The sequence below is a fragment of the Chrysemys picta genome, chromosome 8, assembly GCF_011386835.1.
Source record: "Chrysemys picta bellii isolate R12L10 chromosome 8, ASM1138683v2, whole genome shotgun sequence".
Taxonomy (NCBI): Eukaryota; Metazoa; Chordata; order Testudines; family Emydidae; genus Chrysemys; species Chrysemys picta.
The window spans coordinates 17,054,203-17,070,858 of record NC_088798.1 but is presented as its reverse complement, the minus strand read 5'-3'; the positions used below and the strand labels follow the sequence as shown (position 1 = coordinate 17,070,858).

Sequence of the window (16,656 nt, the reverse complement as noted above, 5' to 3'; positions counted from 1 at the left end):
CAGTGTAGCAGAGTGGCTTGTGTAAACCAAAGCCCCTGAAGCCCAGGAGTGAAAATCTCACATACTGCAGCAGGGTGCCATGAAAGCTCCGCCCATGCGCCTCAGTTCTGACCTGTAACATCCCTGCTGTTCAGGTCCTGTGTCTTTAACACAGATGCCGCTTGGGCTGGAATGCGCCATGTCGCAAGGCAGTTTTTTGATTTGGACTAATAGGGAGCTGCAACCCAGGACTCCAGAGGTGAAAGGCTAATGCTCTAACCAGCGTTGCCAGCCATACCGACGAGGCAGGGATCGTACCTGCTGTTCATATCGTCTCGCTTGCACCATTTTCAGGAGTCAGAGATTCAGCTTAAGTAACTTGGTTTCTGGCTTAAAATACTGTTCATTGTCACAAAAAGCCACTGTAAATGGACTTTATGATGGTGAAGGATGTTGGCATGCGGTGTGAGGCTGTACTAAGCCCCCACCCTGGCTTCAGATTGGGGAGATGGATTTTGCCTTTGCCGTCACTGCCCTGTACATATGTATGTACCTGGACATGTGCACACACAACCTGATCATGCTGGTTTTATGTGGGTTTAGTAAATTTCCCCAATAAAGCCTCAGTATTTTGCAATGATGAACAACCAACATTTTCTTTTCCTACTTGTGGATATTTGCATAGCAACATAAATGTGCCTAGTGCTTAACAAAGTATCTATGACAATGTCCATGCCCCAAGAATTTACAATCTAAGGGCCCGATCCTGCAAGCACTTATTACCTGGCATAGTGCTTCATGCCATTGAAATCATTAGCCACCATTTCCCCCCCGAGATTAAGGCTTATTTGCTCCACTCCAAGAACCTAAAGCAGGAAAAGCTGGCCATGTGAGAATTCCCTCTATCTTAGGGGAATCCTTGGTTGGTATAGGGAAGCGGCATGGTTTGGGGAATAGGGGTATGGCCAGGATACCCCTAGATCCGTCTGATCCCTTGCTATGATCCAGGAGGCTGTTGGGAATTTACACACAATAGAGCCGCCTGAAGGCTGCTCCAACTTGTGCCAGGGACTGTACAGCCCCAAGATCAGGAGATCACAGAAGCGGCTTAAAGCTATTTTTGTCTCCTTTCCTATTGGGACAGCCTCTCAGAGGGAATAGCATACAGGTGGTTGAGCCTTGGATTTTGAAAAATCTGTGGGTTTTGATTTTTTCCTGTTGCGAGTTGGGTGCATAGAAATGCATCCTGAAAAGACTTTCACATTTTATTGTAAGCAACCATTGCTTTGGTAGTAGTATATGTTTTTTTAAATAATATATCACACTGGTGAAGCCAATATCCCTTTGTATCAGGCCCAAACCCATTCATTCTGACACTGAATCTGGCTAGTTTTCAAGATGAATTTGTGGGGAACTGAGTGCAGTTGGAGCAAAGGGCTCTGTGCACCTCATCGGAAGTGCTCAGCATCTGAGACGATCAGAACCACAGGGACCAATCCTGCACAGTACTGAGCACTTCTTGGAAGGTGGGAAGTGCCCTCCACTCCCACTGAGCTCAGTTTGTTACACTGGGTGCCCAGCGACTTTCAGGAGGTGCTCAGTAGTATTGCCATCGGTGCAAACTTGTAGGCACTTTTAAAAACATGTTTGGACTATTGCTTTGTACCTTTAAGGCTAAAGGATGCAGGACTTGCCTCTCAACCTGCCTAGGCCCAAATAGAAGAGATACATGACCCAATCCTACCAGTGCAAATCCATAGCAAAAATCCCACTTATTTCCATGAGAGCAGGATCAGGCCTGTAGCATGGGACAAAGACCCAAAAAGGAAGGCAGCATGGTCTAGTGAATAGGGAAGAGCACTAGGAATTATGAGACCTGAAGGGTGTTCCATACTCGCTGTGGGCCTGATCCTGTGCTCATCAGTCAATGGCAAAATTCCCATTGACGTGTAGGTAGTACAGGATCAGGCTCTGCATAACATTGGGGGAGACACTGACTAGCTCTGTGTTTCAGTTCCCCAGCTGCATAATGGAAATAATAATTTGTTGTCAAGCGCTTTGAGATCCTCTGGTGAAAGGTGCTATGTACTGCAAGCATTGCTATTCAGAGGATGGAAAGAAGAAAACAAATAGCACGGTGAGCTGGAAACGAGGAGGCATTTTCTTTAGCATAGATAACATTGTCCATTGCCTGGGTTTCATGAGTCAGTCTGATAAGTTTAGAGTAAGGACACCAAGACGGAGTGGGATGGGAGGAGGTATGGGTCTGAAATAAGGGGTAGCTGAGAGATATGGAGGCAGTCATGGTCGATAGTCCCCAAATGTAGCATCCAATACTTTGATTAAAATACAATAATCCAGCGGAGCATTTAAGCCCATGTGTGAAGCCGGGCCCAGTGTGATTCCTCAATGGCTTAAAGTTACACCCTGTCCTTTGCTGAAGTGGGTCCTGAATGTTTTTCTCTATTAACTTCCCTGTAACAAGGCCAGCGTGTGACCCATCAAAAACAAACCAGAGGCTTTTTTTTTTTCCAGCCATGGGCACCTCAACATCTGCTGTGCCATCTTCCAGCTCTTCCTTTCTCCTCTGTTCTGGTAATCTAGGGGAGTAGGGAAAACTCCTGTTCCTGTGGCCTAGGGGAACATGGAAATAGACCAAGCTCCTGCTCTCTGGGAGCTCTCTGCTGTACACCAGACGCAGAGAGCTAGGTATGCAGGCAGCCCAGCTGGCTGCCCTGTCCAGGGAAAAGGCACCTCTGCTGCACAAGGAACCAATAAAACCACTTCCTGCTGTGAGCGTAGGGACCGGAGCATTCCAGGTGCTGCAGCTCCTTGCACTGAAGGGCTCAGCAGCCACAGGTCCCAAGGGCGTTCGGTTGGGCTGGTGGGGGGTGATGCTGTGCCAATGGCATTTCCACCCCTTTTAGATTGCCTGCTTTTTGTTCTCTCCACCCACCAAGGCAGAGGGGATAATGTGGCTCTCAAACAATTATGTATTTTCATTACAAATAAATATAGTCATTGAAATGAAGGAAATGCACCTAACCTACAATTTTATTATTTAAAGGCAGTAAGGAGAACTCCCGTCAGATATCTGCTTTCCTCTGACTGGTCATTTTTCATGGATCAGATTCTTTTTATCTTATCAGTTTTGTATCCTTCCTGCCGTCCAGACTATTTTCACCATCACCACAAAAGATCAACTTACTGCAGAAATTGTTCTGCACCTAACCTAAAATGTAGTCAAATGTCCCCAAAAATGCCTTGCGGCATTGCCCCACCGCAAAATAGTGAATACAAATCCCACGCTCTGTGCTGGACATGTAGAGGTGCCATTTGACACCCAAACACTCAGATTGAGAGAGAGAATGCATTCTGTTCTGCCGCACACTTTCCCATGAGAGTAAAGGTGAACATGTTCTAAAAAGCACGTCTAGTTTCTGCATGCAGCGTGATGAGTTGTTTTGATCCTTAACAAAACAGAGGTGTGATTTTTTTTTTTAAATATGTTTCTTCCGATCTTTCAGTCTCACTTTTTTAAAATGTGACTTTTCTGACAAAAACCTGTGTGTTTCACTTTAATTGTCGTGGCTATGACATTCTGTGGGCCAAATTCACCACTGGCTTAAATGGGAGCAAGTGCCTGGAAGCCAATAGAATTGCCACTGCTTCCACTCGGAGTGACTTCGGCCCTATAGTTTACCCTAGGAGAATTAAAGTGCTTCTGTCAATACAATGTTTAAAAAATAAATAAAACACCTTTTAAATTTTGGATTATTTTTAAATCACAGTATAAGGGGATCTTGACTTAGGCCCTGATCCTGCAGTTAGTTGTGCATGAACAGATGGCTCTGACTTGGAGCTGCTTAGACTTTAATGGGGCTGTGTAGACATGTAGCAGGCTGCTTGCTTGTTCACTACAAATTGCAGGATAAGGACTGTAGCTTGATTTCCCTTAAACCTAGGGCCAGCTAATCAGCTGATGTACGTCTACACAGCTTCACTGAGTTCAGTGGAGCTCAGGATCTTGCAGTGAGTTCTGCCTGAGGGATGGCAGCGCTCCTAAATCAATAGGGGTCCTCCCAGGAGGGAACTCATTGCAGGATCAGACTATTAATTATCTCCAATAACTTTGATTTGATACACCTCTACCTCGATACAAGGCTGTCCTCGGGAGCCGAAAAATCTTACCGCGTTTTAGGCGAAACCGTGTTATATCGAACTTGCTTTGATCCGCCAGAGTGCGCAGCCCCCCCCCCCCCTCCCCGGAGCACTGCTTTACCGCGTTATATCAGAATTCATGTTATATCGGGGTAGAGGTGTATTAGTTTTGAGTTTATCTTCAGTGTGGTGTTTTCTGTAACTTGAATTTCAGTGTTGATTAGCCCAAGTACCTCTATCCCCTCCACCCACCCACCTCCCAAAGCAAATGGCAGTTCAAAGTCAGGAGCAAATTTTTTGCAAACACTCAAGTTTACAACATATGTGAATGAGTCTTTATACTGAAGTGCCTTTTGTCTCTCCAAACGTAGGATGGAAAGCGGATGTTTGGTACATACTTCCGGGTCGGTTTTTACGGGACTAAATTTGGAGACTTGGATGAACAAGAATTTGTGTACAAGGAGCCCGCGATAACAAAGCTAGCCGAAATTTCCCATAGACTAGAGGTAAGATTGTTGTGGCAGACCTGAAATTCCCTCTGTAAATTACAATTGAGCTGCTCAAGCCTTAAAAGCTGGATTGTTATCATGAAACGTAGGTAGTGGCTGAAACAACGACTAGGCAAAGGCAGTGGGTGAGATTTTGTGCTGTGCCTCTTGGAGCGTGATTCTGGGCTGTTCCAGGGACCAAAACAGCCTCCTGCATAACATAAACTGCTCTAAGTTACCCCATCCCTCCCAGAGCTCTGCTCCGTGATTCAGCTGCTAAGAACGGTTCTAGCATGCAACACCCCCATCACATCTCCCTCCAATCACTGACCCCACGCTCTACTGAGAGGGGCCCGCATGGCCTCCCTGCATTTCCCCTCAGAAATAATAATTTGACTTATTCAATCCTGTAGCTAGAGGCCAAGATTTGATACATCACTTCCATGTTCTTGGTGTATTATACTGTGTATTCATCCTTGTCAGTGCAGCTGGCCCTTGCTAATACGGTTATTGCAGTCATTCCTCTCGATCCTTCTCAAATTTGTCCTTTTTCTCCATTAACATTTTCCCCTTTCTCTTAATATTTCATTCCAGGATCTCACCTGACTGCCCCGTGCAGCCCTTCTGTTTCATTGCTCCACCAAAACCAGGTGGTGTTTATCTTTTTCCCCTTAGTGAGACTGCATAAAGGAGATATTAGTTTGGCTTGTTAGGATTTCTTCCGTATCCTCAGGCAATGCTTTTGAAGATTGAATCAGAGCGGTTTGTAGACAAATGTAAACGGGTTTTCAGAAAGAGATGAGTCTCCCTTCCCTACCTCCCTCCCAAAAAAATCAGGCCCCTTTTAGGTGTTTCAGGTTGGGTGCCCAAAAAAATGAGGCACCTAAAATCATTGGAAAATGTAGCCTGTAAAGTTTATTTCACTTATCGGTGTACCTTCCCTGATCAAATGGAGTCAAGTATAGGGCCAGACTCTGATATCAGTTACCCTGATGATGTAACTCAATTGAAATTAATGGAGCTGCTCCAAATTCAAAATTGTGTAATTGAGGGTAGAATCTGGATATTCAGATTCCCCCACCCCACATCTAATTTATTCAAACCAGCCAATCCCAATCCTATCGCACCAGCTGCTTTTCAAAAAGATCCTGTGTTGTGCCCAATGTTCAGCCTTGTGACAGATTCACAAGGAGGCCAGATGACTTGTCAGCATATGAGATTGGAAGGATTTAGAGCTGTAACCCCTAGAACCGAACTGATTAATTCTCCAAGTTCAGCAGATCAAACTCAGCCCGGGCACAGTTTGCATTGAAGGCAATTGGAGTTGCACCTGTGCTGAATTTGGCCTGATCTCTCCAACCCCTTGCTGTGATTACAGAAATAGGTGTCTTTCAATGCAGTGTTCTCCATTTCAGGGATTTTACGGCGAGCGATTTGGTGAAGATGTGGTTGAAGTGATTAAGGACTCTAACCCTGTAGACAAATGCAAACTAGATCCTAACAAGGTAAGAATGCAAAGTACAACTGTCAAGTTTAAGCCATTTCTAAGTACTTAAAGCACAAACAGAAAAATCCTGGGCTGGATACTGCCTCTTCTGCAATGAAATTCCTTGGAGAGGGCTGACAGGTGGCAAACCCGTGAGGATCCCCATGTGGAGATTCCACCCACACCACTGTTCCCACAGAAGAATGCAGAATAGACTGCAGGACATGCCCCTTGGCCCTGTGGATCCTGGGGAGATCGGTGGGAAGTCAGGGCCTTCTGAAATCCCCACTGCAAAGAGAGCTCAGTGAAAAAGATAATACAGCTTCATGCTGCATTATCTGTTCCTCATCATCTCTGCTGTGTGCAAGGAGTGGTGTAATATTAATTGCCCCCATCTTCGAGCACCTGGCTTGCTCACTCCTTCCTCCAGGATCCTGGACCAGCAGAGAGGTGCCATAGGGAAGTGGGGAATAGTGCTGCAGATGAGCACAGACAAGAAGGAGATCCACACATGGGGGGGGGGCTGCTTTTCCGCCTCCCCAAAAGCTGCTGAGCATGCCCAGTTCTCACAGAAGCCAATGGGAGCTTTGTTTGAGTAAGGACAGAGTAAAAAGTGAGTTAGGTCTACAGGAGGTACCCCAAAGAGAGGAGAGTGAAAAATAGTCCTGTTTCTTAAAGGTGAAGCTGGTTATTGTGCAGCTAAATGGAAGGAAGCAGAATTTATCTCCTTGCACTCGGGCTTCCCTCTGCATTGTGTTTTGTTATCTGAAAACTTGTTTTCCCTATTCCAGGCCTACATTCAGATAACCTATGTGGAGCCCTACTTTGACACATACGAGATGAAGGACAGGATAACCTATTTTGACAAAAACTACAACCTGCGGCGTTTCATGTACTGCACGCCCTTCACCCTGGACGGACGTGCTCATGGGGAGCTGCATGAACAGTTCAAGCGGAAGACAATCTTGACGACCTCCCATGCTTTTCCTTACATTAAAACCAGAATAAATGTCAGTCACAAAGAAGAGGTGAGACCTGTGCATTGGGTCTATTATGAATCCCGAACAGTGGCGGGGGAGGGGAGTGCCTTGTAGTGCCACAACAAAAAGTCTAATAAGCTGTGTTGAAATAAGCTTATCAGCCTCTCTTGCATTGCTGAGACTCGTGCATAGTGAGCTCTGTAAAGCAGACCAGGCTGCTACAGACAAAGATGGGCAATCCTTAGTTATTTGCTTTATTAAAACATTACAAAGAGGTTCTTACTGGAACAATTTGCAGGGGATAAAGAATGAAACTTTAGCCCATTGGATGTCAAAGTCACTCATTCTCACTAGCGGTTTATCTGTGTTATGGGCATTTGCATGCTCCAGAAAGCACTGCTGCATGTATTGAATCAAATAAAGGAGGGACTGTCCTTCAAAGCCAGAGGCTTTGTGGTGTCATCCCAAACGACAAAGCCAGTTCCTACAAGTTTAACAGCTGTGGTTACATCATTCCGCTGAAGAGGCCAGACTCAGCAGTGTCTGTTCCTTGTGAGCATTTCAGTACTGGACCTTAGTCTATCTGAGGCCATGTCTATACACAAACTTAAACCAGTGGAAACTCCTAGGTGGAACACTCTTTATTTTAGTTTATTTTGCTTTAGCCTAAACCTGTTCCTAATCAGTTTAAACTAAACCAAAATAAGTGTGTCCACATAGCCGTTTGAACTGGTTTAAAATCAGCCCTGAAGTTGAATGTGTACAAGTCTGTGCATGTAGACAAGCTCTGAGTCTGCCATGTAGTAGCACGAGTTATGTCTCTGCCGTTTTGCTCGAGGAACACGTGCTCCACCTCAGCAGTTACACTGGGTCCCTCCCTCACTTACTTCAAAAAGAAGCCTGCCATTAATAGAAAGAATTGTCCCTAACATAATTTAAGCCAAGATTTTCCACTACAGGAACCTACAGCCAGGGTCCTAAATGCATATTTAGGTACCTGAATAAGGCTGTAATCCTGCAACTTCTTGCATGTGGGTTGATCGAACACAATGGGGTGCAACAGGCACAAGGGACCTAATTTTTAAAAGCTCTAAGCACCCAGCTGCAGAAGCACTTCTGAAAATCCGGGTCACTTATTTAGGACCCTAAATGAAGGCTCAGAGGTGGGATCTTCAAAAGCACCAAAGTGACTTCAGAACACCTGCCCTATTAACTTCTAATGGGATTTAGGCTCGCAAGTCACATAGGTGCTTTTTGAGAATCCCACCCTGGGAGCCTAGTTTTAGGTGCCTCTTTTCGAAAATCTTGGCCATAATAAAAAAAAAATACAGTCCACATATTTCTGGCTAATATTTGCCTCTGTAGATAATTTTGACACCCATCGAAGTTGCCATAGAGGACATGCAGAAAAAAACACAGGAATTGGCTTTTGCAACTCATCAAGATCCAGCAGACCCAAAGATGCTCCAAATGGTGCTGCAAGGTTCAGTAGGTACAACGGTAAATCAGGTGAGAATCACTTTATCGTGCTTTAAACACGCTCGGATATTGCATATCACTCAGATGGATGTTCAAGCTTGGTGGAGGCTTAAAGTTGTGTCAGTGAAAACTGCTTTTGTCCGGATTTTTTTCGTTTAATTTTTAAAATGTGCGAAGTCACTTTAGAAACATACTTCACAGCTAATAGCACAATTAAAGTACCGATGAAAATATCAAGCAACCAGAAGCTTGGTCTCTGCAGGAAGTGGACAGAGCAGATCAACTGCAGGTTTTTATTGCTGGGGAATGCAAACAACATACAATTTATCTTCATCTATCAAGGAAAACCTACGTGAAAGTGGCTGTTGTGATGGTTTGGTACCTTCCTTTGTGTTTTGCACAGAGCTGAGCATATTGTTCGTTCTCTGTAAATAGTAATTATTGTTTTGTTTTTAAAATTGTTGTCACCTACAAATCAGAGGCAGCATTGTGATCCGGGCAAATTGCCACTGTAGCCCTTTGTGTTGCAAAGGTTGGACACCTTTGGCATTAGGTATAGTCTAGCAGGGGAGAAGTGAAAATCCAGAGAGGTTATAAAGAGATTTTACTCTCTCTGTTGCTGAGGTACTTTATTGCTGTGTTCCCTCAACAACAGAAAGTCAACTCTGAGTGGAAAATAGTTTCAGTGCCCTGAATTAAAACCAAGCATACCATAGAATGGGGGCACTTCTAATATAATTGCTGACAGAGAAATTTTTCTCCTGTCCAAATGCTCAAGGTCAGTGTTTCCCAAACTTGGGATACCGCTTGTGTAGGGAAAGCCCCTGGCGGCCAGTATGTCCCTCGGCCCGCGCCGCTTCCAGCAGCCCCCATTGGCCTGGAGCGGCGAACTGCGGCCAGTGGGAGCTGCGATCGTCTGGACCTGCAGACGCCGCAGGTAAACAAACCGACCCAGCCCACCAGGGGCTTTCCCTACACAAGCGACGTCCCAAGTTTGGGAAACACTGCTCTAGGTAATGGCAAATATAATTGAATGATGCCACTGGAACCCCAGCTTTTTGTATGTTTCTGTGAGGTGGTAAATAATAGTTTACAGTACCTCACTCTGAATGATGGATTTGGTGAATGTCCTTTCCTCTGCAGTAAGATTACAGCCCAAACCACAGATGCAAGATTGATTTTTCTGTTGATTCTTGACTAGTTACTATCAGCGATTTTATGATTTGAGCTGCAATCGTTGAAAGTATGATTCTGATCAATACAGTGACTAAGTGAAACTGGCCCATCTTAGTCAGCTGACCTGCTGCTTGTTGGTATTCAGAATCATATCTGCTTGCTTTTTTGATAAAAATAAGTATTGCTACTTCTCACTCTGGTTAGCCCTGCAGAGCTACCAAAGCTAAGAGTGAGTGAGCTGGATTGTATTTTGGTTTCTGCAATATCAGTGGACTAGAAAGTAATACAATTGCACAGGTAAAAGATGAGGGAAGATTTTTGCCTGCAGAATCTTTACTACTGCACAAGCCAGAAAAATTATAACTTGAATTTCAGACCCTACGTTCATTTTGCAGGGCTGGCAAACAACTACTGTACTGGTTCAGTTTTCAGTGTTAAATATCTGTTTACTTGACAACTGAGCACATTTGATTTAGAAGCCATTGAGAAAGAATAAATGTGGAATCTCATGTATTTTACAGTCACTTTCCAAAAGCAGACCCACGCTTTAAAGATTATCTTGAGAATAACAGACATTTTCACTTGTCATGATAGTTGGTGATTTACTCTGGACTTAGAAGACACAATTCACCAAGAAATACCCTCTAAGGGAATGTTGCATTTTATGAAAGTTTCTATATGTAAGATTTCTCCAATGGATACGACAGGCGTGCAGAGAAGCTTACTGTTTTCTCTTCTACTCCTAAAGGGACCATTAGAAGTTGCACAGGTTTTCTTGTCTGAAATACCCAATGATCCAAAGCTCTTCAGACACCATAACAAACTACGGCTCTGTTTCAAAGACTTCACAAAAAGGTAGAGTATTGGCTTCAAATGCCTTCCAAGAACATTTATTTTCAGTGCATTAAACAGAAATTGATATACTAATATAAGGGGGTGTCCAGTGCCTGTTAAAAGAATACACTTGTAATGTAGCAAAAGATTCAGTAATCACCATTTGCTCTGTTCGAGGAACAAGTCTGTTCAAAAAATGTGTTTTCTGTTTGCTTGGTGCCATCTGTCTCTGAGAAGTACTGTCAAGTGGCCCAAGTCATTAGGTATGGGTGTGTATGTGAAATGAAGTGGGGGTCTCGGCAGAGTTCCTTATGGACAGGTGTCCTCATCTCAAAAACCCCACTACCGTAATTGGCACTAATGAACATCTTTATTGATAGTGTCAACAGAAAAGGCAAACTTGATTTGGCAGGGACACTGAATTACCCTCTCCAAGTGGGTTTGAAACATGTTGGCAGAGTTCTCTGAGGACGTGTGCTGCTGCTCTATTTTTCCTTCCTTGTTGGCAAAGAGAATTGCAGTCTCAATCCGGCACTAAATCTCATGAGCATTTAAACAATTGGTGAAAATAACTAAAATTACAAATCCTCTTCTGCGCTAGTAGATCCAGAAGCAGCCTGGTTATTCATTATGAAATAAAGTGGCATTGATATTATCAATTCCTATTTAGACACGTTGTTTAATTTGCATCGTTCAAAATACTAGAGTTCACAGTGAACATTTAATAGTCTGCTGCTTAATAATCTTTTCTTAGGGCTGGCAGTGAAAACATCCATCTTTAAACCCCCTGGGACTGAAAATGGCTGTGGAGATAAGCTTTCCATTCCTCCTCACAGAGGAGAAATGTTATAGGAGAACAAATTAAACTTAAAAATGAATCACAACTCTATGAATAAAATGGAAATTAGAAATATGACTCACTATCCTCTCCCCAAGGAAACCAACCAGATAAGCTGAGTCCTTATTACCCAAAAGACAAGATAGAGGATATTAAGTGTCAAGCCAGGAGAATATTAAATGCTCTCATACTAATAAATTAACAGGCATCTAGCAAGCAGGTCCCCTGTTGTCTGCCAGAGTTTTACAAAATTTTGTTTTCTAGGTGTGAAGATGCGTTACGCAAAAACAAAAGCCTGATAGGTCCAGACCAAAAGGAATATCAGCGGGAGCTTGAAAGGAACTATCACCGGCTCAAGGAAGCGCTCCAGCCCTTGATAAATAGAAAGATCCCGCAGTTATACAAGGCAGTTTTGCCTGTCGCTTGCCACAGGTGGATGTTAATTTTACTCTATTTCAACCTAGCTCGGGTAATATTTAAAAACAAAAACTCAGCTGAAATGATATGGGGCATAAAGAGGACATAGGAATGGGAACAGGAGACTCCTCTGTGAGTGTTTAAAACCACTTTCCTTACCATAGATCTTTGAAGAAGAAATGAAGGTGGGTCCATCCACTTCCCCATATGTCTTGCACTGCAGGATGCATTGGTTGGCCAGTTTGCCTTTGCAGATTTTTCTGGTATGGCCCCTTTCTCCCCATTCCATTAGGATGCTCCTTCCTCATAACAGGTTCAAGACCACTCCTCCTCCAAGTCCAGTCAGTTCTGTACCTAAAATTGTGGGGAGTGAAGCCCAATGATCCCTTGCGTGGTAGCTAAAGAACCCCTGGGGTGAGTATCCTAGCAGATGCACAGTATGGATTGTAGAGCTTCACATTAGAAAGCCAGTGAATATTGTCCATGTTGGGAGACCTTTCCGAAGCAGACTAACCATTTCCATTCATCTGCAATGAGTTTTAACATAAAATCATTAATTATTTTATCAACCAGGTCAGGAGCCATTTATGCTATTAGTGTTATGAGAGTTGATTTTAACAAGTGCACATATTATGATGGAGCAAGTGGAATTTGCATGCTGTTCCTGCAATGGATTTAGGGTTAAAAGCACCCACCCAAAACTACTACAACCCCTTACAAATGATAGCCCCCAATCTACAATCCTGAGAACAAGATAGTGATTAAGTGTCTCCTGTTACATATTCCTTGCTTATTGAAGAAGTAGCAGGCTTGGCAATTCCTGAAATTAGCCTTCTCTTTATCCCTAATTGCCATTCGTATGTCTTCTATGGCTCTTAGGACCGGGAGGATACTAGTGACATTATAATTCATGCAATGATCCAGTAGCAAGTTAGGGTGAAATAGCACAAAACTGTGCTAAGGACTTATACTTAATATGTCCTAATGTCCAACCGGTCTGTTTTTTAAATATACATCACTGAAGCATAGGAGAAGAAGCCTAACCTATTAAATGCAAGTAGCAAGCGAGCTACAGTTCCTTTCATTGTATGAACATTATTACTGTTTTGTTTGTGTGTGGTCTTCAAAACAACTCTTGCTACATGCAACTGCTTCAAAAGAATATAGCCCTCATCCTAAAGTTTCCCGTTTGGGTAGCCGTTGTTCAGCAGTAGAGAGCAACAGGAAACACAAACAGAGAAGAACTCTGTCCAACTAGAATTCAGCAAAAAATCCACAATGAATAACTGACAGATTTGGTGTATTTTTCTACTAATTGATGGCAATTTCCTCCAGTTTCATCAATATTCAAAATGTTTCTTGTTCTCAACTTTGTGGCTGGCTCATGAACTATTCTCTGAGTATTCCTTATTTGAGCTATTTTTAGTTTGTTGTTGATTGGTCAGGTAAGTCGCATAGTCATCTTAATGGAGAGCATGGACTTTTTAATTCACAATGGAAAATATGAGCTTATCGTCTTGTTTTTTTCTCCCTCCCCCCCCCCTCCCCCCCCCAGAGACTCCTTCAGCAGAATGAGCCTTCGCAAAATGGACATCTAAACAAGTTTTCCAAAATGCACTTAATTTTAAGGTATTGAAAAGAGCAAGCCATGTTATCAGCGTTGGGAATCAAAGAAGTTTTATTGAGAAATAAAACTTGGACTTCATCCTGGACACCATACATACACCCATTTTACTTACTTACATTGAAGTGTTAAGTGGCCAAAAATTATTCTGAATTGTCCAATGTAGATTTATTGATGTTTAAAAAAAATCATGGCAGTGGTATGCAAAGTACTGGTGATATGCTGTAAACTTACCTGTTTTTAAGGCATTTTTATGACTCAAAGGTACACTAAATGCATTTACCATTATTTATAGCATTACCTAATGTTAAATATATTTCCTTTTTAGTTCATATATTTAATTTATATTAGGAGCATTTGCAAATGCATTTTTGAACAGTTTTTAATGTAGTGCTGGTTATTTCAATGGTACTATTAAATATGTGAATGTTTACATTTTAATTCACTACGTGTTGGACTTCAGAGCTCATCACCCTTGAGGAGAAAGCTAGAAAGAAAGGTAAGTCTTAAGACAACAATTCTTAAATGAGTGACCATATCATCTCTAACTTGTTTTTGTATCTTTGATGGGGACTGCTGCAAGGAAAAAAACTTTACATATGCTCCTAAGATAATGACTTTTGTTGTACATAGGAATGTGTTACCACTTACTCTAACCTGTTTCTTCTGTACTGGTAAAGTAGATGTATTGCTACAGTCTTGTTTACACTGTAATTTCTACTAAACCAGGAAACCCAGTTACAGCACAGTAGTCCCCTCATGTGTATAGTTTAGCCTTGCAGTGTGCTTGAGGTAAAGCTTTTTATTGTCATCTTTTTATTATAATTTTATATAAAAACACATCTTGGAAGAAAACGACATACACATTTAAATAAATTAAAATAAAATATACATATATAATTGCACTGGTGCTTAGTAGAAGTTACAGTTTACATTTTATTACATACAAAAAAACTACATTTTAAAGAAAGTTCTTTAAGTTGCTAAGTCAAGCTCTTGAAAGTTAGGAAACCCCAGATTTATGGTTGCCTTGCAACCTTAATTCTGAGTCTTTACATTTCCAACCTATGCACTGAGAGAGGGGTTCTCTAAAAATAATGGTATATGATAGTGTAACTAAATCATACTGCATATGCATAAGGGGGCACATTAAGGTTGCTTGTGCAACTATAAATCCTGTCTTCTAATTTTTGAGTGCTGGATTTTGAAATCTAAATAACTTTCTTTTAACATAGTTTTATTGTATGTACTTTGTAATGCTTTTTTTTTTCCTTAAGGTAAAAATTGAACAGCATTTCTCTTCTCTTTAGAAGATTACTTTGGTAGCCAAAATTTTCCTGAAGAACACAAGTTATACAGAAGTAATTATTTTTAACAGTTTATATCTCAGCTAGATCTGAATGGAATTTGGTGGCCAAAGAAAATGCATTTCTCTAGCCTAAGGGGTTTTCTCCACGCCAATTTCAGAGGCCTGCAGCAAAAAATGGAAGTTCAAGAACTTTTGTAGCAGAAAGGTTGCAAGAACCTTTTATAACAGAAAATGATAAGCAACTTAAATATAAAGGTCGCTGTAGCTCCCCCACATTGAAGGGATATTTAAAATCAAGAAGGAAAGGTTAATAGCCCCAATATAATTAACTCATTACATACAATGTTCTGTTATAGGTTCACATCTAAAGGAACGATGTCCATTCTTAAATCTTAAACCTTAAACCCACTGTAATCCGTGGAAAGACTCCCACTGACTACAACGGGTGTAAGACCAGGACCCCAAGTCAATGTAAATCTGGAGAGCTTATCCCAGATTCAGACAGTTTTTATATTTAGATGATTAGATGATTTTATATTTAGATGGTTAATCTAAAAATTGTGATGGAGCGTTACCTTATGTATCATTTTGTAAAGTTAAATAGTAATTCTGACCTATTTGTTTTCAGTTGCAGAGAAACAATAGTCTGAGTAATTTAAGACTGCATTTGTTCAGCTATTGTAAATTGACATTTCAGGAATGGTAGAAATGGCTTTAGGCAAGTAAGCATCTGATACATCTGTTCCCATTCTTAGTTCCAAACTTGTACCAGAGGATATTTTTCATTCAGTCAGTATTCAGTAGGATTGTGTAAAATGCTTGATTGTTTATAAATGAAGATGTTTCTCTACAGCTGTTCCATGTAATTATGGAAGAGAGCTGGATCTAGCATTGGTTATACTGTCGTCTTTGTTCCATGTAAAATTGTTTCAATATCCTGTTGTGGCTGCAATTGATTGAAGGACTTATATTAAGGAAACAATCTTTCAGGGCTCTAATCCCTTTATGGGCCAAAATTTTGAAAAAGGTATTTTCATTTGCAGGCTGAAATTGAGCAAGCCCTACACTAGGTGTGGTAGGATTGTGTGGTAGGATGTTTTATATTTAGGGCTTTTTGATTGTGCCAGTTTTGCAGGGTAGGACTATACTCAGATTGGACAATTCTTGTTTTAGACCAAATAATTTAGTCACTTTCTGTTGATACCTACTGTGGAGAAAGAAGGCATCAAGAGGCATGCAGAGCCAGATTTCTCTCTCTTTTGGAAAAAGAATCATTATAGACTTATTCAAATAATAAAGAGCTTATATTAGCATAAGTATATTTACCAAGCCACCTTTAAATGTGCTCCTCAGTAACACTACAGACCTACATCACTCCAAGGCTGAAGCATATTTATGAATATATTTTTATCCTATTTGCCCTGCACAACTGAGCTATGTTTAAATCGTACTAGGGACCTGGTTTTGCAGCAGCCCTCCCCACCTTGAAGAATAGTTTAGTTTTGTGGAAGTTTCAGTAAAGCTTTATCACCCTTTCTTTTGTGACTCATAGGCCAGCTTATAGTTTTAATTCCTTACACAAGGATAATTTTAAATATGTGCTGGAAATGAGGGCATACTATATTTCTCTATGGAGAATGTTCCAGACATGATGTTTTTTCTATAAAGTTTCCATGTCACCCACTGTCATGACAACAGATATAAATTACTGATCCTATTATGTATGTATCACACTTTTAAGAGCAGATGGGAAAATATGCCTCTGACATCTTCCACTATAGTCATAATGAAGTGTTCGAAAGGAAGATGGTTTTCAGCCTAGATTTAATCAGGAAAGGACTTCATTGTACTTCAAAGAATGCAGGATATTTCATATGTTTGAACT

General features: G+C 41.6%; 1 protein-coding gene across 12 annotated transcripts in view; it reads left to right on the top strand.

Moving 5' to 3' along the window:
* Positions 1-14,362, top strand: part of DOCK7 (dedicator of cytokinesis 7) — a 154,249-nt gene extending 139,887 nt beyond the window's left edge. For 8 of the 12 annotated variants that reach the window (XM_065553953.1, XM_065553952.1, XM_065553950.1 and 5 more), the window contains 7 exons: positions 4,521-4,646; positions 6,044-6,133; positions 6,906-7,142; positions 8,460-8,603; positions 10,498-10,604; positions 11,686-11,853; positions 13,394-14,158. In XM_065553953.1, coding sequence (XP_065410025.1) covers positions 4,521-4,646; positions 6,044-6,133; positions 6,906-7,142; positions 8,460-8,603; positions 10,498-10,604; positions 11,686-11,853; positions 13,394-13,436 — 915 coding nt within the window. In that variant the 3' untranslated portion in view covers positions 13,437-14,158. Of the gene's footprint in view, positions 1-4,511; positions 4,647-6,043; positions 6,134-6,905; positions 7,143-8,459; positions 8,604-10,497; positions 10,605-11,685; positions 11,854-13,393 lie in introns of all 12 variants that reach the window. The other 4 variants (XM_065553951.1, XM_065553945.1, XM_065553942.1 and 1 more) reach the window with 2 other exon arrangements.
* Positions 14,363-16,656: the final 2,294 nt, after the last annotated feature.